At 43.4% G+C, this 23,615-nt stretch overlaps 2 protein-coding genes and 1 long non-coding RNA gene across 5 annotated transcripts; 1 reads left to right on the top strand and 2 right to left on the bottom strand.

Moving 5' to 3' along the window:
* Nucleotides 1-26: 26 nt before the first annotated feature.
* On the bottom strand, nucleotides 27-10,447 carry ndufa9a (NADH:ubiquinone oxidoreductase subunit A9a). Of its 2 annotated transcripts, XM_061775090.1 has the most exons (11): nucleotides 10,308-10,447; nucleotides 7,797-7,973; nucleotides 7,561-7,658; nucleotides 7,368-7,459; nucleotides 7,140-7,281; nucleotides 4,906-5,008; nucleotides 4,765-4,835; nucleotides 3,234-3,310; nucleotides 2,556-2,651; nucleotides 387-453; nucleotides 27-290 (listed from the first exon to the last, which is right to left on the bottom strand). In XM_061775090.1, the coding sequence occupies exons 1-11, from the start codon at nucleotides 10,360-10,362 to the stop codon at nucleotides 120-122; spliced, it is 1,149 nt and encodes a 382-aa protein (XP_061631074.1). In that variant the 5' UTR covers nucleotides 10,363-10,447; the 3' UTR covers nucleotides 27-119. The 2 variants fall into 2 exon arrangements, with proteins under 2 accessions (XP_061631074.1, XP_061631076.1); XM_061775092.1 differs by lacking the exon at nucleotides 2,556-2,651.
* On the top strand, nucleotides 9,943-15,200 carry LOC133478703 (uncharacterized). Its single transcript, XR_009788741.1, has 3 exons — nucleotides 9,943-10,079; nucleotides 10,279-10,439; nucleotides 14,548-15,200. It is a non-coding gene; the product is annotated as an uncharacterized LOC133478703 (long non-coding RNA).
* On the bottom strand, nucleotides 11,547-23,615 carry dyrk4 (dual-specificity tyrosine-(Y)-phosphorylation regulated kinase 4). Of its 2 annotated transcripts, none has more exons than XM_061775084.1 (14): nucleotides 23,260-23,615; nucleotides 21,258-21,335; nucleotides 18,661-18,816; nucleotides 18,245-18,395; nucleotides 17,884-18,047; nucleotides 16,338-16,474; nucleotides 16,114-16,254; nucleotides 15,505-15,643; nucleotides 15,211-15,292; nucleotides 14,507-14,679; nucleotides 14,328-14,388; nucleotides 13,875-14,004; nucleotides 13,608-13,789; nucleotides 11,547-12,928 (listed from the first exon to the last, which is right to left on the bottom strand). In XM_061775084.1, the coding sequence occupies exons 1-14, from the start codon at nucleotides 23,278-23,280 to the stop codon at nucleotides 12,672-12,674; spliced, it is 1,872 nt and encodes a 623-aa protein (XP_061631068.1). In that variant the 5' UTR covers nucleotides 23,281-23,615; the 3' UTR covers nucleotides 11,547-12,671. The 2 variants fall into 2 exon arrangements, with proteins under 2 accessions (XP_061631068.1, XP_061631069.1); XM_061775085.1 differs by having other exon boundaries at nucleotides 18,661-18,813.

Below are 23,615 nucleotides of genomic sequence, written 5' to 3'. Positions count from 1 at the left end.
GGCAAACACAGAAAACACTATAGGGATAATAGTTTGGGATTTTATTTGGTATTTCTTTATTTACATACAGAATTTAGTGAAAGCATCCTGAAGTGACGTTCAGACACTGATTCAATACTTTAGTAGTTGACAGTTTTCGCTGGCTTTGTCGCATCAAGGTCAGCTTCCAGGAAACGGAATCGGCGATGGCGACGCAGAATCTCAATTGCCCTTTGCTCTACGGTGGAGGGACTGATACCAAAATCCTCCAGACCAGGAAGTCCTGGGTACTTCATGTCGGTTGCGTGAAACTGGGAAAGAAAGTATTCATCAAGCTAAATTGGTGAACTGTGACGGACCGTGGTGAGAGGTAGAATTCTTTGTTTGAACTGCTTCCAAAGTCTTACCCTTTCTATTTTGTCTGGTGTTGTCCAGGGCTCAAATGGGTTCAATGCGAAAAACTGAGCAGCCAGGCTGAAAGGACAAACGGAAGAACATTAGAGGAGATTTCTACAGATCTACAGATCAACCATACAAGTGGGAAGTCGAGAAACATCTTTTCCTTTCGTCTTGTCTTGTTAGGGGTCTCCAAAGTGCAAGATGCAAGCCTATCTCCTGCATCTTCCTCTCCAACACCAACTGCCCTATGTCTTCCCTCACTACATCTATCAACCTTCTCTTTGGTCCTCTTGTAGCTCTCTTTTCCAGCATCTCTATCCTCATCACCCTTCTGCCAAGATACTCACTCTCTCCTTTGGATGTCTCCAAACCATCCAAGTCTGCTCTCTCTTCGTTTCCGCCACCTCCAGGAAGCTTTACTTCCTGTTGTTGTCTCTTCAGTGTCACTCTCTCTAATCCGTCCGTCACCACTGTTTTATAATAAGTTTTGCCCTTCATCCTAGCAGAGACTCTTCTGTCACATAACACACCTGACCCCTTCCTCCACCCGCTCCAACCTGCTCGGACCCGTTTCTTCATTTCCTTTTCCTGGACTCGCTCTCTCCCTTCTGCCTGTAGCCTCACTCTTCCCCCTCCACCCCTCTCATTCATGCACGCATCTCCTGTCTAACGTCGGCTAATCTTTATTCCTCTCCTTTCCAGTGCGGGCCTCCACCTTTCTAACGCTTCTTCCGCCTGTTCCCTGCTTCCCCTGCAGATGGCAATGTCATCTGCGCATCATCGTCCATGGGGATTCTAGTCTAACCTCATCTGTTAGCCTAGCCATCAACGCTGCAAACAGGAAGGGGCTCACAGCTGATCCCTGATGCAGTTTCACCTTCACCTTAAACGCCTTTGTCACACCTAGAGCACACCTCACCGCTGTTCTGCTGCCCTCGTACATGTCCTGTACTGTTCTAGCATACTTCTCTGCCACTCCAGACGTCCGCATGCAGTACCGCAGTTCCTCTCTGGGTACTCTGTCATAGGCTTTCTCTAGATCGACCTTCTGACCTTCTCTATCAACACCCTCAAGGCAACTAATGCATCAGTGATACTCACCCTAGGCATGAAACCCATTCTGTTGCTCGCAAATACTCACTTCTGTCCCGAGTCTAGCCTCCACTGCTCTTTCCCATAACTTCATTGTGTGGCTCATCAACTTTATTCCTCTCTAGTTCCCACAGCTCTGCACATCTCCCTTGTTCTGAAAAATTGGCACCAGCATACTTTTCTTCCATTCCTCAGGCATCTTCTCACCTGTAAAACTCCACAGCCACCTCAAGGTCACCCTATGTTTCTGCCTCTTCTGGAAGAAAGTGTTCACTCCAGCCATTTGCATCCTTTTTGCAAAGTCTAGCACCATCTGTCCCTCCAAGTTCCTTTCCCGGATGCCGTACTTACCCGTCACTTCTTCACCAACATGCCCATTACAATCTGCACCAATCACGACTCTCTTTGTCGTCTGGGATGCTCAGAACTACTTCGTCTAGCTCCTTCCAGAATTTCTCAGCTTCTAGCACCTGCTCTCCCGGACACACAATCGATCAACCTTTGTCCTCATCACAACGTCAACCAACTCCCGAGCTTTTCCTGTCAATAGTCCCAGCATTCACAGTCCCCAGATTCAGTTCTAGGCTCTGTGCTTTCCTCTTCTCTCTCTGCCTAAGAACACGCTTCAACCTCTCCTTTGTCTCCGACCCACACTAGCTGAATTTCCACTGGCGCCCTGTCGGTTAACGGTGCCAGGGGCGGACGTTGTTAACCGGGGCTACGACCAATCTGGGATGGAATTCTTTCAATGAACGCTCATATATATTTTGTCGGCCCTTCCTCACACAATCCTCTGCATTCATGCGGACTTGAGACCGGCCTCCAGTTAGCACTGGCTTGTGCCCCCCATAGGGTTCTCTAGAAACATAACGGGTGCTAATTCATGTGCGTGAGGTGCCCTAAAGAGTATTGTAGGTGAACATTCAGAAGAGTCACCGCTCCACTTAATTGTGTGACTGTGGGTACAAACAATTGTGAGAATAAAAAGCTTTCAAAACAAGTAAGCATCCTAACCTCAACTTGAAGTGTATCTGATGAGAACCAGCCAGAATTGCATGTGAATGTTAACCTGTTAAAACGCTTACAGAAAGAGTGGGCGAGGAAGTGGATAGGGCACAAAGGGCCTGTGAGCGATGGCGTAGATGTACTCCACCAGGTCGTGGAGCAGGTACCGGTTGGGACTACAAAACGGGGGGAAAAAAATGCATCACAATAAAGTCTCATTGTCAATTGGATGTGCAAGTTTGCTTTGAGAGGAAGGAAGAAGCAATGAAGCCGTGACACACGCTGATCTCTTTTGCTAAATGTCTGTCGCGGTTTCAAAATATTAAAAACACTTTCCAAATGATCTATAACAACGCAATAATAATAATAATAATGAACACATTGTTTAACTAATATTACAATGTGTCCCAAAAGTCTGGACACATCAAGAAAGGAAGAAAGAAAGAAATATTCGGAATATTGACAAATAACATCTTTAACATGATTCCCAACATTTGTAATGCAAAGGTTTATGAACTTGCAAGAGTCACGGGAACTGAACGCAAGAAGTCCGCACTGCCGTCAATCGCTTGTGTCCGTCCGCACCTCCGGGACACACTGTATTGTATAATGACGCTGTCCAAATTGAAAATCATTATCTTTGTAAAGGCAGAATTTTGGATAGAGCTCTTGTATCTTGTATTAGAGCGCGCTGGCGCTGGATTGTGCAGGCGAACCTAAATGATGTGTCCTGTGATCGCAAGCGCTTGGTCACCTACCCGACGAGCGCGTACGTCTTGCCGTTGGCCTCTGGGTCTTTGACCGCGTTGATGATGGCCTTCGCCACGTCGACAACCTGGTGAAGAGGAAGACTTACTTGACACCTGACTACTTTATCCAAACATATGGTAATAACATAATGCAATAGAATTGCATGCATCATGATTCATTCATTGCGATCGTGCAGCACCTTCTGGTGTGCGTGCGCGCCTTGGCCGCCTGGGGGCAGCGTAATACGGTCATATATGGAGACAGTTACAAATGTTCATTAAACTGCAATATGAATCCTTTTTCACAGAGGGTAAAGAATATATGCCTGCGATTATTGTTAGATGGTCTGCCAACATATGTGTTCAAATATCCGTTGCTAAAAGCCTTGACACCACACCTATGATATTTGAGAGTATATCCATGGTGTTTTTGCACGACTTTAGCATTCTGCAGAATAAGGCAAAGCTCTGTGACTGTTTTAAATACACAACGTGTAATTGTCTTTGTTTTCCGTTTAGTTTGACAGCAAAGGTCATGTGGGAGTGGTATCAAACAGATGCAAGCCTCTTTTGGAAGAAGGGTTCACTAACTGCCAAACTGCAAGTGAGCAAGCAGAGTTGTGTTCTCTGTCACCACACTGCGCTCATATCTCAAACTCTTGTTCGCAAAAAAAAATTGAAATCCTCCTAACGACGGCTTGTACCTCAACTAACTCATATGTTGGGTTTACTCATATCTCACGGCCGCACTGTATATCAAATTCAATATTCCAACTGAAATGCCGTTAATCTGTTCCAGCCCCCCCAAAAACAATTGGTTTGTTACAAATTTGTAATCAAGAGAAATAGCAGTATTATAGACATTATACAGTAACAATACACTATATATTATATATATTATTATACAGCCACGGCCCAATGGTTAAGATCATCGCCTGCCACCGTGGGGGACCGAGGTTCGAGACCCCGACCGGACCGTCCGCCGACATCCCCCGGACTCACGGCGGCGGTGCCCTTGAGCGAGACGCCGATACCCCGAAATGCTCCCCGGGCGCTTCGGCCGCCCCCTGCGCCAGTGTGTTCCACTAATGTGTACGTGTTCTCTGTGATGGGCTAAATGCAGAGAACACATTTCTCGTCAACTCTTGTGACTTATCCAAAGCAGGTCCCGGGGCGCACAGGCGGAACCTCAGGCCAATGCGCTCCCATATTAGTCCGCCGCGGAGTAATATTCGCAATTAGATCTGTGTGCGGATGTGTGGAATGGATCGAGCTGCCAGCGTTCAGGGACTATGAAACAGCCTATGACGTCAGCTCTGCATATTGATGGCCTGGAAGTCTTTTGTCATTTAAATATTGACCCTAATTATGACATGGCTACTGTGTTAGAGTCGCATAGTGATAGACACCAGCACATTACAACACATTTGGGTTACACCGCCACAGTAGTTTGCGCTTTGCTTTGTCCTGTGTAGCCGACAAGTCCATAAGGATAATGCCCTGCTGGTTGTGTTTGTGACAGAGGAAAAAGTCATCTTACGTGAACAGGTTGCTTGACAGTTTTCTTCCCGAGGCCGATGAGCGGAATGGCGTTGCCAAACCAACGCATGTCTGAAGGAATGAAATAATAGCGAGTGAAGCTTCGATTTGTATTTTGCCGTTTATGCACGGTCAGTCTTACTTGCGTAGTAGTTGAAGAACCGGTCCTCCCTCCCGAACATCTCAGAGGGCTTCATGATGATGGCGTCAGGAAACTCGTCTCTCACTGCCGTCTCTCCTACAGCCTGGGACAAACAATGGAGCACAGGTGTCAAACACAAGGCCCGCCAGCTGGATCTAGCAAACCACGTCATTTTTTGGAACGTTCATAACTAGTTAGCCAGTGCAGGTGCAATTATTAATGTCAGTGCATCACGAAAAGTACAGCAAACTTGTCTATCGCGGGGATTACGTTCCACAAAGCCCCCGCAATAAATAAAAGCAGCGAACAATTTGTTATTATATTATTATAGTGGAACCCCAAATGTTTACAGTTTTCAGAATTGAAGCAACTTGTGGGTTAAAGTTAAGAGGTTTTGTGATTTCCGACTGGCTGTGAAGGACTCGTGACATGACACTGTTCGGGCATGTGCTGGTGCCGTGTGGCGTGTGAGTCTGTTTGTCGCTACCAATTTAATTTGTAAAGTCTTTTTTGAAATGTTGTGCCATTTCCCTGTAAATAACAAAAAGAGAACATTTTGTTCATTACGTTAGTGGTATCGGTGCTATCGCATTGTGTGTGCGCGCTTATGTTCAAAAATGTCAAATGTTCAAATGTTATGCTCAAAAATTTGGGCGAGAAGCGGAGTACACCCTGAACTGGTCACCAGCCAATCGCCGGGCACATATAAACAAACAACCATTCGCACTCACATTCACACCTACGGGCAATTTAGAGTCTTCAATTAACCTATCATACATGTTTCTGGGATGTGGGAGAAAACCGGAGTTTTTATATCATAGTAAGTCACAATGTACAAACTGTTACTGCTGAACTTTAGTTTTTTCTTTTTTTTGATTGAATGAAGTTGCACTTTCCTCAAAAGATTTAGGGTGTTGGCGTTTCATTTTATCTCATTATATCTGTTCTCGTTTCCACAAAACATAAGCAGTTTGTAAATTTAAGCAATTACAATTTTTCTTTCAAGCCACAAATATTTTGCCAAGGTTGTCTTGCCTCGGCTGTACAACTCGACATGAGAAAAAAGTGTGAGAGAGCTCGAAACGAACATACGCACTAGCCGAGCCATGTAGTTTGAATGACTCAAATCACATTTTGTATCAGGAGAAATCCAACGCAAAGCTTGTTTTGAATAATGTTATTGTCATTTACTTTTTCTATCCCAACCGGTACTGAGCCGCACAGAGAGAATGAACCCAAAAAAAATCAGAATCTGAAAGTTTTGTTTTGAAAATCAAGTGCCTCCGCCTGCGCCTCTGTCCACGTTAAAGCACACGCGTCGCTCAAAAAGTAAGCCTACAAGCTACCAAAACGGAGTAAAACACAAACGTCTTTGGAGAGGTTCTTAGGGAAAGGCCGAATGATGAGGCAGAACAAAGAAAAAAGACATTCTGCTTTCGAGACACCCAAGCCTGCTCTGCTTAATCTGTGGTAATGAAGCCTTCGTGTTCATAAAAAAAAAAAAAAGAAAAGCAGCACTGAATACTTCTCTTCCATTTCGGGCTGCAACAACAAAGGAATGCCAATGAATGTCATTATCGAGTCGTCGTGTCCTGCAACTGTTAAATCCGTCTGTACCGCTGTTGTGTATGTGCCTTGATGCCGGGTTAACCGGCTCAAGACCAGGCAGACTTACTTGCCTGTGTAGACTGCCAGTCCTCAAGGTCATGGCAACCCACAAAGGTTGAATCAAGGAAACTGGACTGTTGTTGTTTGTTTAAGACATTTCACCTTGAATCCAAAAGACTTACTCAGCTGTACATTTACGGTGTGGAGTCCCTCTATTTATGACTCGGTGGGCGTGTTCCCTGGGATGGTCAAAAAGGCTGTTTGTGTTGTTGCCCAGTGTGGTTTGGGAAACAACTCTCCCGCATACCAATTAGTCGACAAGTCAACATCGATTTGGATTTTGGTAATTATTTATAATGTATTAGTATAAGAGAAGTGGAATTTTCTTGCACCAACTTTTTTGTGCACTGCCAATTTGCAATAATGTGCTGTTTTTGAAATGAGAAATCATTTCTATCTGATTCAGGGAAAAAAATAATCGATTATTAAAATAATTGTTAGCGGTAGCCCTACTTCCACTTCCAACATCCTATTTTTGTGAAGCAGGATTTTCCGCAATGATGGCGACCAAAACAAAATTACGGACATAAGTAACACATGCCATTATATCACAGCATATTTCTAACCTTGTTCCTCAGGTATTTGGATGGGCTGCGGATGTCGGCATTAAGGTGAGACATGTGGATGAACTTAGTGATGCCGGCCTCTCTGGTTGCCTTGGCGATCTGCTGAGGGATGCTCACAAAGACATCCTCAAAGCGGTAGTTCCTTCACACATAAAGGCAAATACAAATTCAATGTGTGTCAGTATTCCATGACTATTAAGCCGTGAATGGTGGCAGGTCAGGTCATACTTGGTTTCCCACTCTTTTCCCACAAGATTGATGACGGCGTTGGAGTGCTCCAAAGCTCGTTTGATGGAGTCTTTGTTCTTGGCATCCCACTCCTGTAGCAGAATTCCCCCAAAAAGTCAAGGTTTGGAGTCCAAGGAGGATTCTACCATCTTAGTTTGTGGGACATCAATGCACTCTTTTGAGACTTACGCACCATAAAAATGATTTGTCCCAGGTCCCCCATAGGCTTAAAATACATGGTGTCATACTGATCACACCGGTGAGGGATTATGATCTGCGAGCCAATCCGACCTGAAAACCAAATACAAACTGTGTGTGACTGTGTTGGAAAAGAGCAACAAAGCCTTAAGATTTGGATTCCAATGGAATACAAAGTGAAGAACAACATTTTATGTATTTGTAACTTTCTCCATTTCCCTTTCCACTCACCCAGCCGACTGACCACATATCGGCCCAGGAAGCCTGTAGCACCGAACACGGTGGCGGCGATGCCACTGGATGACGAGCGGCCTCCTTTCCCTTTGGGGATGACGGCATGGTGCAGCTTCCTCTGCTGAATTGGGCCCACGCACGAGGCTGATGACACGGTGGGGGGGCAGCAGCCCTCTAATTGGAAAGAGGAGATAGATGCCGGCTTTTATGTACACATAGTAAATTATAGGTTCAATTTTAAATGACAAACACTAACTTTATAATAACAGAGAATAGCCTGGAAGTTAACATTTTTCAATAAACTGCACTTGCACCCAATAGTGCAGTGGGTATGGAAAGTATTCAGACGCCCTTGAATTTTTCACTCTTTGTAATATTGCAGCCATTGGCGAAAATCCTTTAAGTTTTATTCCCCCCCCCCCCCCCCCTCATTAAAGTACACACATCACCCCATATTGACAGAAAAAAATGGAGTTGTTGAAATTATTGCAGATTTATTAAAAAAGAAAAACTGAAATATCACACAGCCATAAGTATTCAGATCCTTTGCTGTGGCACTCATATATTGAACTCGGGTGCTGTCCATTTCTTCTGATCATCCTTGAGATGGTTCCACACCTTCATTGGAGTCCAGCTGTGTTTGATTATACAACCATCACTGCAGCCCTCCACCAGTCGGGGTTTGATGGCAGAGTGGCCCGACGGAAGGAAGCCTCTCCTCAGTGCAAGACACATGAAAGCCCGCATGGAGTCTGCTAAAAAAACACCTGAAGCACTCCAAGATGGTAAGAAATAAGATTATCTGGTCTGATGAGACCAAGATAGAAATTGTTGGCCTTAACTCTAAGTGGCATGTGTGGAGAAAAGCAGGCACTGCTCATCACCTGTCCAATAGACTCCCAACAGTGAAGCATGGTGGTGGTGGCGGCATCATGCCGTGGGGGTGTTTTGCAGCTGCAGGGACAGGACGACCGGTTGCCATCGAAGGAAAGATGAATGCGGCCAAAAACCTTCTCCAGAGTGCTCAGGACCTCAGACTGGGCCGAAGGTTCACCTTCCAGCAAGACAATGGCCCTAAGCACACAGCTAAAATAACAAAGGAGTGGCTTCATAACAACTCTGTGACTATTCTCGAATGACCCGGCAAGAGCCCTGACTTAAACCCAATGGAGCATCTCTGGAGAGACCTGAAAATGGCCGTCCACCAACGTTCACCCTCCAACCTGACAGAACTGGAGAGGATCTGCAAGGAGGAATGGCAGAGGATCCCCAAATGCAGGTGTGAAACACTTGTTGCATCATTCCCAAAAAGACGCATGGTTGTATTAGCTCAAAAGGGGGCTTCTACTAAATACTAAGCAAAGGGTCTGAATACTTATGCCTGTGTGATATTTCAGTTTTTCTTTTTTAATAAATCTGAAAAATGTTCAACAATTCTGTTTTTTCTGTCAATATGTGCTGTGTGTACATTAATGAGGAAACAAATTAACTTGAATGATTTTAGCAAATGGCTGCAATATAACAGAGTGAAAAGTTTAAGAGCGTCTGAATACTTTCCGTACCCACTGTATGTTTGATTGCTCACCGAAGTGGTTGACACGGTCGTCGGCTATTCGTGTTGGGTCATGCCCCACATACAGTGTAGTGCATGAACTACTGCCCCACAAATAAGTATGTTTTTATTCTCTTTATGGCTCTCGGTCTGGGCTCTGTTCTCACAAGTGGAAATCGTAAGTGTAGACCAAAGTTCTACCCCTGGCCGTCAAGGGAACAAGCGCCGGATCCGCGGGCGCTGATGGCCCAGCAGTGTCGTTCCTCTGCATATCGCTCAGGTCCGAGTTCCCGGTTCTATCCTGGTCAGCAGTAGAAGGTGCACAATGGACCATCCACCCCGCAACAACGGCTGTGAGCACTTGAGCAATACACTGATACCCTGAACTGCTCCAGTGTGGGCCAACAACTGTGTATGTTTGCGATGGCCACTACTGTGACGGTTTTACAGCAGAGGCCAAATTTCGTGAATGCGCATGTACGTCACGACAATAATGAGGATTCTTCCTAATGGATGAGCCGGCTTGTTCTAACACTCAGAATCTGAATTCAATGTTATATTTATACAATCTCGGTATATAAGCCATTGAGTTGTAGTTCCAGCCACTCTTACGGAGGCTTGACAGTGTGAGACAAACACCTTGACAACACTTGTCACGCTCATCTCACACGAACGGACACAAACTCGGGAGCGATAAGACTCTTCACGAAACTTTAGACGCGAGTTAGGTAAGACTTCTTTCTATTAATCCCCGACATAAATCAGGCTAGTGTCCTTCTGTCCTGTCGGGTAGCTACTGAAACAAAACAGCTAACGTTAGCCAAGCAGGTTAGCAAGGTCATTTAACACGCGCTCGTGCTTGCAGTGTGAACCTGTGCAAAGTCATTGTATTAGTCATACTTAATATTTATAAAACCGTGCACATAGATATGAAGTACAAGTTGGACGGTACTCACTCGGAATCTTTGGAAGGACACTCGCAGGACGGCTAACCAGCGCGAGCGACGCCATCTTCCCGTCTACGGCATCAGATGAGGGCCACAACAGAGGGGAGCCGTTGAAGGGGAATTCGGAAACGAATCATGAAGGTTGGAATTCATTATGGCCACGTTCACTTCACACAGCGATTCATAAAACATTTAGATATTTACGGTTGGTTTCTGTTGAACACAATCACGGACGAGAGCTTTACAGGGATTTCAATGCTGCTGTCGTATGCTATCATCGGCATAGTAAACTACCGTTCAAAAGATTGATTCACCCAGATGATGTTCATGATCACATCATCTCATCACTCAATCACTTTTTTTCCACGGATACACGTCGTTTTACGAGGGGGAGTCCAAAGGGGAATGAGCCCAATTATTGAACCGATTTTTTTTTTCCTTTTCTTTTCAGTTTTCAAGGTTTGCAGTTCAGCCACTTTTTGACTGTGCTGTTGCAGCATTTTTTTGAAACTTTTTTTGTGGTGGTTCCCCTTTCAAAGAGAGAAATTTACGCACAGCTCTTTGCTTCTGATAAGCATACAACTATGAACCCAGTTCCAAATGACTGACAGGAATATGACAGCTTTATACAAAAACAAAAACAAAAACGACAACAACTTTAAACAAGTATTTCAGATAGAAACTGTGAACATTTCTGAAAAGTTTCACTTACTAGTAGGTCGAATTAAATTGGGTTCATTACTTTTTGACTAAAAAGTCAAAGGTTTGAGGGTCATTATTATTTTTTATTTTTACCATTTTATTTCTGGTTAATTTAATGTTATCTTTATGGAATGAAAGCGTTGTTGTTGTTTTTGGAAATGTCCAAGCGAGCCAGAACCTTTAAATGGTAGTATAGAACAGAATAGAATAGAAGTATAAAAGTAAAACTATAATAGCATGTGGGAGAAGGTTTTATGGCTGTAGAGAGCTGTGATCACAGTTGTATACTCCAAATCAATAACATTGAAGGGGGAGAAATCGTAATTTGTAGTTTGGCTGTGAAATTTGTGTTTTGTGACGCCATTCCTGGAACCTTTCTGATACACCTCGTAAATGGTGAATTATAACCGTTAGTCATAATACTTCACTAATAATTCCACCTACTAATAATAACTAGTTGACTGGTTTGCTCATACATTAAAACAAAAAACAAAAACAGCTGTAAAGTGTATGTATGTCTGACTTTTTCTCATTTTTATTTGATAAACAAAGTTCAGCTCAAACATTGCTTTTTGGATCGACAGTGCTGAAGAGTCCGGTCTCATTATTGAGTTCATAGACACAGATATATGAAATCATATTTTATTTTTGCATAAAACACATGAAAATGATTCACTTTTGATATGTTATGTTCAATCTCCTCCATTCTATTAGAATCTGTGATGGCTGGCCTGATTGTCACTAAGGGCATTGTCGTCTGTTTCAAACCGGTGGTGACGCAAGACAAAAATCACTGTTAGAAAAAAAAGCATGGAGGTTTCTTATTGTACTGGACAAATCTAAGAATCTAAAACAGTTTCTCGTCCAGATTTACACACACCAGTAAAGTTCAAGATATCTAATAATGCAAGGCACAAACTAAGATTGTCTTTTAGTTTCTCGTGTAAAAATATTAGTAGCACACATTCAAAATATTATCTTACAGTAACAATAAATAGATATTCTGTACTACACATATTTTGGACACAAAATACAATAACTAATCACAAATACATGATCATTGAGGTGCACATCGTTTCCTAATCATATACAAAACATTTGCTCAAACAAAAAAAAATCAAAGAATTAATAAGCGGTATTTTTGCTTCAGTTAATCAGTAGATGACATTGTGTCTCTGTACACAAAACAGTTTTGGCTTGGCCTATATTCCAGACACACTTTAATAGTTAGTTAAACATGAGACGGATTGTAAAGGAGAGGTGGGAATTAAACAAAGAAAAAAAAAAGAATTAGAATGTTCTCAGCAAAGATTATGCCCAATGAATAACAATAATAAAAAAGGTTTTACCATGTGGCCGACAAACACGTACCAACATTACAAACGACATACTGTCAGTGCTATATCTTATATTTAAATATATTTACAAAAATGTTCATAATCATAATTGATCGGCCATTCTCCTTAGAATTGTCTTCACGTGTGTGGGGTCACGTTCACTCGAAAAACATGGCAGCGTTTGTAGCAACCTGTCACCGTCACCATGCCGGAAAGCTTGGCTAATACCGTTTTAGTTTGTATCCCTGACTAATGAAGGGACAAGCAGGTGCAAATCTCAGGACCCATTTAAGTTTCCCGTTTTCCTTGAACGGAGCACAGCTCTCTTCTGCTCTTACTTCATTAAATGAGGCAAACACCGAGAGAGCACGAGGCTCTCTTGAATCTCTGTGCCCTTTTCCTCCCGAGGTTTGACGAAGATGTGAACAGGCCTCTCTACACCCTCAAATTTCGAATCCTCAGCGTCACACACCTCGTCCTGCGCCGACGCCCCAACAGGCTGCAGACGTTCACCCGGAGTCGTCTTTGTGCCTGAACTGTGTCTCTTCAGCTTGTCGTCGTCACTGTTTTCGTCGTTGCTGAACCTCTCCACTGTACCGTGACAAGAAATGATATTAGATCCCTGCTTTATAAGGAAATAATACGTTTGGAAAATTGCACATCATACTGTTTTCTTGGAAAACGTATTGCAGTGGAACCACTGAGGTGGAACACCATCTGTTCCTGGGAACACGTAAGAAATAATGGCGATAACACCAATCCATTCCAAACCATCTTCACACCGTTATTAACCGTACAGGCAATGTCCTAAGTAACATTTGAAGATTCTTAAAGGTCTTACAACTGTAAAAAAATAAGTTAACCACTCTTAGCATGAATAGATTCAAAACATTCAAACACAATCATCATTTGAATGAAGCTGATTGATGGAAATTGATGGATTCACGTCACAGATGCACCACACCCAGTTGTTTTTTTGTTTTGAACATTTATAATTGTCTTCAAAGCGTGAGAAGATAACCACCACTACAAATATGACAAAACACTGAAGCTATATAATGTGACACAATGCTTTGAATTGGCGTTAGCTTATTTTACACAGCTTCCCTCTGCCTTCGGAACGAGTTCCCAAAAGCGTTGTGTTATGTCATGAGGTGTAGCATGTGTTATGGGACTTTAAATGTGTCGTTTTCAAGGAGGTTTGTGCTACAATTGTAAATTGTGCCATGTAAGGAGCGTTGGACTTGCGGTATTGCAGAAAAGTACTCACCGGATTTGCCGTTAGCCTGTTTGCCGTAATTGTAGTCACCATTTGGCTCAGTGGCTGTCACGCTGTCTGTCGGCTTCTTCCCGGATGGTTTGGTTGTAGGCTTCACCTTGTCGAATTTCCCCTCCAGGATCCAGTCATGCTGTAAACCCTCATCTGGTGTCATCCGTTTCGTTGGATCCCAACTGATAGGCACAAGGGAGAAGACGAGTGTTTATGAACGGCCGTGAAATGAAATAAAACGGAACCAGAGCTAAAGCATGAACCTACGTGAGGCAGCGTGTGATGAAGTCTAAGAATAAAGCATCGTTTGTCTTCAGTGTAGTTGACAGCTCCTTGGAATTGGCTCTTCGTTTCTTCCCCTTACTATTGGTAGTGTTTCTGGGATTTCCTTTTGAGTCTGAACATAAATACAAACAGAGCTAATTATTGGTTCGGAACACTACCCCCCCCCCCCCCCCATAAATAAATCCTATAAGCTTTGTTACATTTGTTACACCGAGTGGCACAAATACGCATTCAATTACAGTACTTGGAGACTTTTGTGACTACTCCTATTATTGTTTTTTTCCGATTGGCTGGCTTATTGTCAGCCACTGAAGTTACTAATATTTTTGCCTGACAAAGTTTACGTCGAATAAATGTGAAGAGCGGCTTCTTGTATGATCATCACAGGCCTATCCACTAAAAGGTGAAGCAAAGAAGGTGACGATGACGTCTTACCAAAAAACAATCTCCTCCTGGATGCCGACTGAACAAAATCATTGGGAGGCATTCCGAGAAGCTGCAAACAAAAAGGAATTCGCTGACTTCAGTGTGATGAATCAAACACTGCACCGAACAACCCGAGCAAAATCGCTCATGTACAGTGAATGCGAGAAAGTGTTGAATGACGTGCGCACCTCCGTGATGCATGCTATCTGCTCCACTTCACTCTCCCCAGGGAAGAGAGGGTACCCAGTGTGGAGCTCAGCCAGGATGCAGCCCAGACTCCACATGTCAATGGCCATGCTGTAGGGGTGACCCAGGATGACCTCTGGGGAGCGGTAGAAGCGGCTCTGGATGTAGGTGTACACTACAGTGGATGAGGTGACAAGAGCTCCAATTTACTTCACTTGCTCATCGTTCTAATCTGATTAAAGAAGCCTGTTTCTATATGTTTCATCTGATTGAGTTACATAGTTACTGTGATGTATGTTCGATGTTTTGTCTTCCGGTCTTTTGCTGATCGTACAATTACTGGATGGCATGAATGTACCGCGAGTTTATTTTGTATTGCATTATTATCATATTTAACTATGCCCCTTTTGATTTTGATGTGTGATGGACACTTACATCTTATAATAAATAGTACAACTCCTTTCAGTTGTGTCGCTTGGCCTCAGTGGCTCTTGGTTGCGTAATACTACATTAACAACCCAAATGATCTCGCAAACCTGCTAAAAGTGCCTTAAAGATTGTGAAAACAAATGAGGGCGTGGGACCTTTAAGGCATAATGTTTTTGAAACAACCGTTTGTATTGCACGTTGTTAAATTGTACCTAATGAAGTGTCCAGTCAGTACAATTTGGCATATAAAAGCACACATGCAGCCATAGGCTCTCACCTCTTTGCTGCTCGTAACAGCTGGATCCAAAATCGACCACCTTGATGTTTCCTGGTCCTCTCTGAGACAAAAGGATGTTCTCCTATTGAAGACAACTTTTTAAGTTTCTCTTCCACAGCTGTGTTGTATAACTATACAGTTCCACAAGATGGCTCCACAAGATGTTCTTCTTCTACTACTACGACTAAACTATCTTCACAGGCAACAAAAGAGTAGCTAATTTAATTGTTTTTTTTATTCCAGTTTCATATTCGCTACTAAGATACAACAATCTGGTTCGGCATGAATCAGTACCGGCTTGAGGTCGCAGTGTATGATCTTTTCTCTGTGGAGCATCTGCAGGCATCTGAGCAGAGCATGGGTGAAGCGACGGATGAGAGCCACACTGAAGCCCTGGAAGTTGTTCTTTTTGATGAGCTCATACAAGTTCACCCTGACAGGAGAAATTGGTAAGTTGGAATTGTTTTAAAATTGTCACCATTTTTTGGAGTGCCTTTATTCAAGTTGCAAACATTTTTGCACACTTTACACCTTAGTAGGGTCCCCTTTACTTGGGAATAAAGCACGATTGTGCCAGCAATGTGCTCGTGCTATCTGTTGCAATGAGGTTGCGCTATGGATGGTGTAATTGGAGCCTCTGCACCATGAAGCAAGAAGGGGTAAGAGATAGGGCTCTAATCAAGGAATGCGAGACAAGGTGGCAGTCCAAGACGTCCTCAAAACGTCCTCCATTTAAAGGGATAAACAAAACTGTGCCTACGGTACACACTAATCACTTAACGCAATGTGATAACTCCTTGCTAAGGGGAAGGGCGCTGAAACATGATTAGCCAGATTTTGTCCATGTTTTTGTGGCTGTTGAGAAGCAACAACAACAAAAAAAAAAAAAGAGCATGTACCAACCCGAGAAGCTCGAAGGAGATGCAGAGGTGATTTCGGAAGTGGAAGTACTCCTTCATGTGGATGACGTTGTGAACGTTGTCTTTGTCTTTCCTCTTTATCACATCCAGGATCTTCAGCTCAACTAAAGCTTGGTGATGAAACCTGGAGACCAAATAATATGTTGACGTGCATATTTACCACTGGCCACTTTATACAAAAGTCAAATAGATTTTCCCAACTTGCACCTCTTCTTGTTGCGGATCATCTTAACAGCTACAAGTTCGTTGGTCTTGTGGTCCAAGCATTTCAGAACCTGCCCAAAGGAGCCTTTTCCAATCACTTCAAGTACTTCAAATCTGTAGGCGATGTGGTCGTGCAGTACCTGGAACAACAAAAGACTTTGATGAGCGCTCGCTCGCTCCGCTTGACTGACCGGAAGCATCTCCTGCCGACACGCTGCTTATATAGAGGAAAGGCGGACGTGACTGAGGACAGCATGCGGACGTTAAAGGGGGAAGGGTGCGCGTGAAAGAGGACGCTAAAGGCAGTAGGCATATAGTTCCGGTATGTGCATTGTGCAAAACAACATCGGTTTGGCTAAGGACCCCCGAAAATGGCACCTATGAAGAGACACGCTTACGAAGCACAGTTTAAACCGCGAGCTGTCAGTTAAGCGGAGGAACGTGGGAATCGAGCAGCCGCGCGGGAATTCAAGAGCAACGAATCCACGGTTCGCAAGTGGAGGAAGCAGGAAAACGGCGGCATCATTGCTGAACAACGAGACTGACTGCGACAATGACGAGAGGGAACCCGGCGTGTTTGATGGAGAACGTGCCCAGCTGTTCATTTCGGATACAGAAGATGAGGACGACTTGGATGGATTTGTGGATGAGGATTGATCCAAAAATAACGCGAGTACATTGTTAAATACTTGTTGTATAAAGTACAACCGAACTCAGTTTTGCTCCCGCTGCCTTTTTAAAAACATACGCTAGCATGCATGCTAGCATATGTTTTAGCGTGCATGCATGCTACCGTATGTTTTAAGCTAGCGTATGTTTTACCATGCCTGCGCCCAATAATGCGGTGCGCCTTATGTGTGTGTTACATACAGAAATAGACCCCGTAACTGAGACTGCGCCTTTTAATACGGTGCGCCTTACGGTCGCGGAAATACGGTACTTTATATGTGTGTATATACGTATACGGTAATAGCACCCTAATATTGGCATGTGAATTCATAAAGATAACTGACAAATGGACTCTTCATTTTCCAGAAAATAGTAAAATTAGAAACTAGTGTCCAGTATGTTTATACAAGAATGTAATGCTAACTTTATGTTACATATACTGTAATACTCACTTCTCAGTTCCAGCAAATCGGAATTCTTCATCTTACGAAAACATTTTCGATGATTATACGCTTCCAACTTTGTGAAAATAGTTTCGGGAATGCCATTTTCTGTCATGTTTGAGCAGAAAAGTCATAAAAAGCAAGACATTTTGGGATGAATGTAGAGTGGCACAATTTCAGAGCCTTGACTTCAGTCCCTTCGAACATCTTTGGGATGAAGAATGATTGTGAGCCAGGCTCTCCCTCAGAAAGCTTCATTCTTAAATAAATACCTAGATGCAAACAATACACCAATTCAACACGTGCTTTGCCCAACCTAGAGCTCATCTACAATGTTTGGAAATCATTTCTAGCACCATGCAAAATTCCTCACATTTTGGACATGTTATTTGGGCATCTAAAGGTTAAAGATCATCTCGATAATATCTGAACATTACCCTGATGTAGCTCCCATGCTCATCATCATATCCACAGTTCTGCGGTGCATCTTGGGAACCCTCTATCTTCTGAGAGCACAGCCCGAGGAACCAGATCTCTGCGTAGTCCATTATTTCCTCCTTCTCAAACTCTGTCAGACGATCTTGGAAGTTGTAGATTGAGTCTGTTAGCAGGTACGAAGAGGAGGAGGAGGAGGAGGAGGAGGATCATATGAGTCATGTTATCATATTGATGGAAGAGCAGAGGAGGGTGAGCAGCGTCGTGGTGCAAACATGCTATTCTCTACCATGAGTCTATGATTAAGGTTAGATAAGAACTTTGGAGTATAGAATGTTTTTATTGTGCTCCATGAAAACATACCTGAAGGAGACATTGGTAGCCTGCGACCCTCGGGTGCCTTTTCTTTATTCAGCCTGTTGCTGAAGAGTTTGGTGTTGCGAGACACTGATATTTTATCCATGGCTGCACCAAATCGCACGGTGAATTGCTGAGTGGGCTTCGGCCTCTCAACCTGTTCGAGGACATTCAGATTTCAGCTCTGTCTCGTCTTACTTATCCACACTATTAAAAGAGCCTACAGTTGCATGTCCATGACTAGTTACCAGTGCAACACAGTGACCGTCAAGACGTTCCACAGCAAACACACACTACCTAAATCAGTCAGCGAGCCGTGACTAATAATATCAACAACTGCATTTAAAATGCGTAGTCCTTTTTGCTACTTATCAGAAAGATCATGACACTGGATTAAAACACTGAATGTATGAGATCCTTACTGTGTTTGTTTGATAGTAGTTCTGGACCCCCTGATTGACAATTTGGGGCAGGATACGGTCAGAGTGCTGCTGGTGCTGATTCTTGGCATTACTGACCACCACCTGGACTACCGGAGGCTCTCGCTGAGGCAAAGTTCCTACTCCTGGGCCAAACTTCTGTCATTAAAAACAACAACGTCACTACAAGATTAAATGAAACAAACAACAACAACGAAATAACACAAACAAGTTGAAAATACAGTCAATAAACTGTGCAATAATTGAATAGAACGGGTCACGTGTGGAGATGTTTTCTCTTGCTTAACTTTACAACTATGTATAGTATCTAATGGAACAACCTCTAAATAAGGACAGAAATCAATCTCTCCAATGAAGATGTACCTATTCACCAAATACAACACAGTTGTAAACACAAAAGAAGTAGAGTGGGTCAGCGAGTGTGACCTATAAATGAATGATATCTTTTTTACACTGTCCTTACATGCCTGTCACAGCCTCTTTCATCGCTGTGTCTTTGTGTTGGGCTGATCGCTTTTGACTTTGTGGCTCAGGTGATCAGCACCCCCAGCAGGGAGCGGCTGGAGTTACCGAGTGTAATGGGGACAAAGTCCTATAGGTCCTGACGAGGCCATGTCCTGGCGCTGTCTCTGGGGGCTTTGAGGGGGAGAAGAGCAGTAACCTGCTCCTCTCTGGCTGCCATCTGGCATACTCTGAGAGCTGATGGGTAAAATTAAACCCCTGTCCAATGCCAAGTGTGCTCGGAAGAATTAGATGTCATAAAGATGTATATCAGTGTCACGGCGGGAATTACAGAGCAAATTTAGGACATGCCTTTATTTACTTAGCTGCCATTCCACAATTATGTCCGGTTAGACTAACATTGTCCTGACATACTACCGTAATTTCTCGTGTATAATGCGCGCCCATGTATAATACGCACCCCCAAAGTTGACCTCAAAATTCTCGACAACCCTTCTACCTATCTTTAATGCATTTTTACAATGCATGATTTTGCTTCTACCTATATGATCAAAACATTAAGTATTATCTCTGTATTTTGTTACTTTTTAAAAATAATTATTCTGAAGTTAAGCACTTTATTTGAACACGTAATTATTTTTATTTACCTGGCCTTATTTTGTAATTCACAACCCTACTTTTATTTAGTAAATGACAAAACACACAGTTGTGCTCATATGTTTGATTACCGAGGCAGAATTTGTAAGATGGGTACAATTCTTTAAAGAAAACATTAAGGGCCAGGTGAAACACATTGAATTTGATTTGAATTGGATTCAAATTAAAAGGTCACGCATAATCATTAAACAAAACATAACCATAAAGAAATGAAGGATGGTTGTTGTTCAGTCATCAGTCGTATTCAAAATCACAACATTTCATTCATTCTGCCAGGGTATGTACACTTATGAGCACAACTGTACGTATATGCAGTCATACGTACCCCTGTCATATTGGAATGAAAGTGTAGGCTACACTTTTTCCCTAACCTTTAGGTGGCAGTGGCATATTAGAATGAAAGTGTACACATTTCTCATAACCTCTAGGGGGCGGTGGAATATTGGAATGAAAGTGTACAGCTTTTTCTTAACTATCTTAACTAAGATGGCGGCATACATTTATACAATGTGAAAGTTTTTTTTTCCATTTTCCCCTATACCTGCGTATAATTTGCACTATTGACTTTTGACAATTTTGACCGCGCTGATGTCACTGCGGCTATCCAGCGCGCAGTTTGCCTTTAGACACGAGCGCAACCCACGCGAGGTGTTTGGAAAATGTGCTGCAGTTCTCCCCCAAGTCGGGGGTGTTGCTACGGCTGGTATAGAACAGCGCTATACAAGTGACAGCCCATTTGCAAGTGTAAAAGTAGTGGAGATCACCATATTTCAAAAGGGTTATTCGCTTTAGGTAGCGCTGATGGTTTTCACCATTGAACATTTGGGTGACATTTGAAGTGATGGAATTGGAAATGTTAGTGGAAGACAAACAAACATTACTGCGGAATCTGTCGCTTTGATAATTTTGGTGACACCACCAACAGCATAAAAGCCATATTTAATATGCCCATCCTTCGTAACATTGTGTTCATAACTTGGGAGGACACAGCAGAAAAAACTGCTTTGGGAGAGGCACAAAGTGCTGAAATAATCCAGACGCAAGGAAATGCAGAGTTGAAAGACGTTTGGTCACGTCTGGCTGACTGGCTCCAAGTCAGCCTTTGGATCATTCAGAAGCTCCAAAATCACATTGCTGAATAGATGTTGTGCCAAAGTATTTTTTGGTTTCTGGCATTTCCAAAAATGTTTACATGAATGGAAAAGATCCAGTCTCCCAGTCGCCTCTAATTTTGCCTTGTCATGGTGCCATTTGCACCTGCTTTTCAGATGTGGTGTATAAAGATGCCCAATCAGCCCTCGCAATATGTCTCAGCTTTGATGAATCGAATTGCACATGCTAAATTCATCTATTTGCATGTACTATCCTCCCAGAACGCGCAAATGAACCGTGTGGCAATCTTGTGCATTGTATTCATATATTTAAGTTGCCGCAGCATCTTGCAGAGGTTCAAATCTGACCTGTAAGCGGGATCGGTTGGTCCCAAGACGACTGGCCTCTGCTTGCCGTCTGTGAGGGAATGCCTCCGGGCGTGACGTCTGCAGGAGGAAGAATCATTGTTTCAAGCACACAACTACTAACAGTTACAGCAAATCTGCTGCTGTTCGTTTTTGAATTTGAAAGTCACACACAATGTCAGGAATCCTTTAACACCTCAAAAGATGAAAACAGTGGTGAGGAAATTGCTTCTCATATTTATTCTCTAGTCACACACGCACGCAAGATTGTTACCCAAAATAATGCACTGAGATCTAAAAAGATCTGACTTGTGTAAAAACCCAGCCACAAGCAATCTCCTGGGTTTGAACATGTGCACGTACGTCCGTGTGCTTGCCAGCGGACGTACGCGTGTGCGCTTGAATGGGTTCGAGAGAAGCAATGGACTTTCGCATTCTATCAAAAGGAACTGGGGTATTTGGGATGAATCCCTTTGGATACCAATCTGGCCGGCACGTGCCTTTTTAATCAGTGTGTGAGCCTGTGTTGGCTCCGTGTGGGTGAAATAAAGCTTAACCCCATTCGGAGAGACAGGCCGATCAGCCTACCTTCCCAGAGGGGGAAGGAAAGGTGAAACAGACACGTGCTGACCGGGATAGAAACACTTGCTCTAATCGAAATCGAAATCTTCTCCTGTGTTAGTGAGGCAAACATAACGTGAGAGAGTCATCGCAAAAGAATCTTCCGGACTCGATGAACGAGTCAAAACGGATGATCTGAAAGTAAACAAGATCCCGGAAGGGCCCGTCGGCTTCACTCCCGCCATTGGGTCGGATAAAACCGCGGGTGGTCTTCACGGTAGTCGTGTTACAATCTGAGGTAGGGGGCATGTAGGTCACTGCGGCGGATTGACATAAGAACTCACCTGGGCGGATGAACTGACTAATGAATGTTGAGCTTGTGGAGCCATATGGCGTCACGTGACAACAGGACTGTGAATGCTTTTCATTCATCTCATTTAACGCTGTCCATTGGAAACCCCAAACTTATCTTTTGGGGGTTTTCTTGCGTGACTGACTCGGTTTTTCTTGGTTGGTGCGCTAAACACACGAAGCCAGTCATTCCCGACCGGCGTGCTGCGGCGCGAGTGTGCCGTGAGAGATCATCGGCTGTGCAACAGGGATATTGTCCAATGTTCACTTCAGTGATTATGCTATTGGCGAAAAGCTTCCGGGAGAACAATTCAATGCTCTACCACAAGGCAGACGGTACCAACATCATTTGTGTGTCGTGAGTTTTGACTTTCTTGTTTTCATGGTATGCTGTAAGATCTTTGTCATGTAAATACAGCTCGGCAGACGCTGAACTCAACTCGATGAATCAACGTTGCCGTGTCTTGTGGGTGAAAACATTGATTTGAAAATCTCAAATGGAGGCTCATCCCGGCAGGAAGCCTCATGGCCACTCGGTCAGAGGGTCAGCACGCGGAGCAAAGGCCAGGTAACTTCGAAATCGAAAATGTTGCCTTAGCAACTGTTCAACGCCGATATCAGAAGCAACAGAAAGGCAGCGGATTTTCCAGCACGTACAAACAGAATTTGCATTTTACGGGGAATTTGGGGATGGCCAATAATATTGAGTTTATCATCACAACGGATCTTCTCGAATTCATATTGATTCGGCATTTTCTGGTTAACCAAGTTCACGAGCGACAGTGTAGCAAATATAGACTTATATGTTCATAATCCAGTGAGCCTTTGCAAATATTCCATGTTGAATGATATCAAATACATATTTTCAAGTATTATCTGTCTATTTCCAAAGAATTGTAGGTAGTATATGCAACTTTTATCTCCGAATTTGTAGCTGTAAATTGTTACCTATATGTGACATCGGGACCGATAAAGACATATCTGTAATAGAAATGTACTCATTAGAACACCTCGTAATGAACTTTAAAGCGATATGTATAATGCGAGTACAATTTGATCACTAGTGAGTGGTAATACAAACAAGTTTCCTCACCTTATTTATCTCTGGCAACATGATAACAGTGGGAATCTTCAAAAAAGAAGAAAATAATAATAAGAATCAATCTTTATAGAAGCCAAAGAAAAAGATCTCATGGTATCCAACTCAGCCAGGAGTGTCCAATGGCGAATCTCAGTGACGAGTGCGTGAATGTCGTCGGAAGGGGTCGGAGCCACAAATCCCCCAAAACAAGCGCACTCCAGGTTTTACACTGCGCACTGCTGGCGTCACCGGTGCAGATTAGCGCGAGCGGCAAGCTGTTGTCGGCTCGGCTCGGCTCGGCTCGGCTCGGCTCGGCCCGGCGCATAAGGAGCCACCCGGTCGGGTTTCTGCCGCGGACAGCTGGGGAT

This window comes from Phyllopteryx taeniolatus, chromosome 5 (genome assembly GCF_024500385.1).
Source record: "Phyllopteryx taeniolatus isolate TA_2022b chromosome 5, UOR_Ptae_1.2, whole genome shotgun sequence".
NCBI lineage: Eukaryota > Metazoa > Chordata > Actinopteri > Syngnathiformes > Syngnathidae > Phyllopteryx > Phyllopteryx taeniolatus.
Note: the sequence above shows the minus strand (reverse complement) of the source record. Positions and strands in the feature narration are given on the sequence as shown.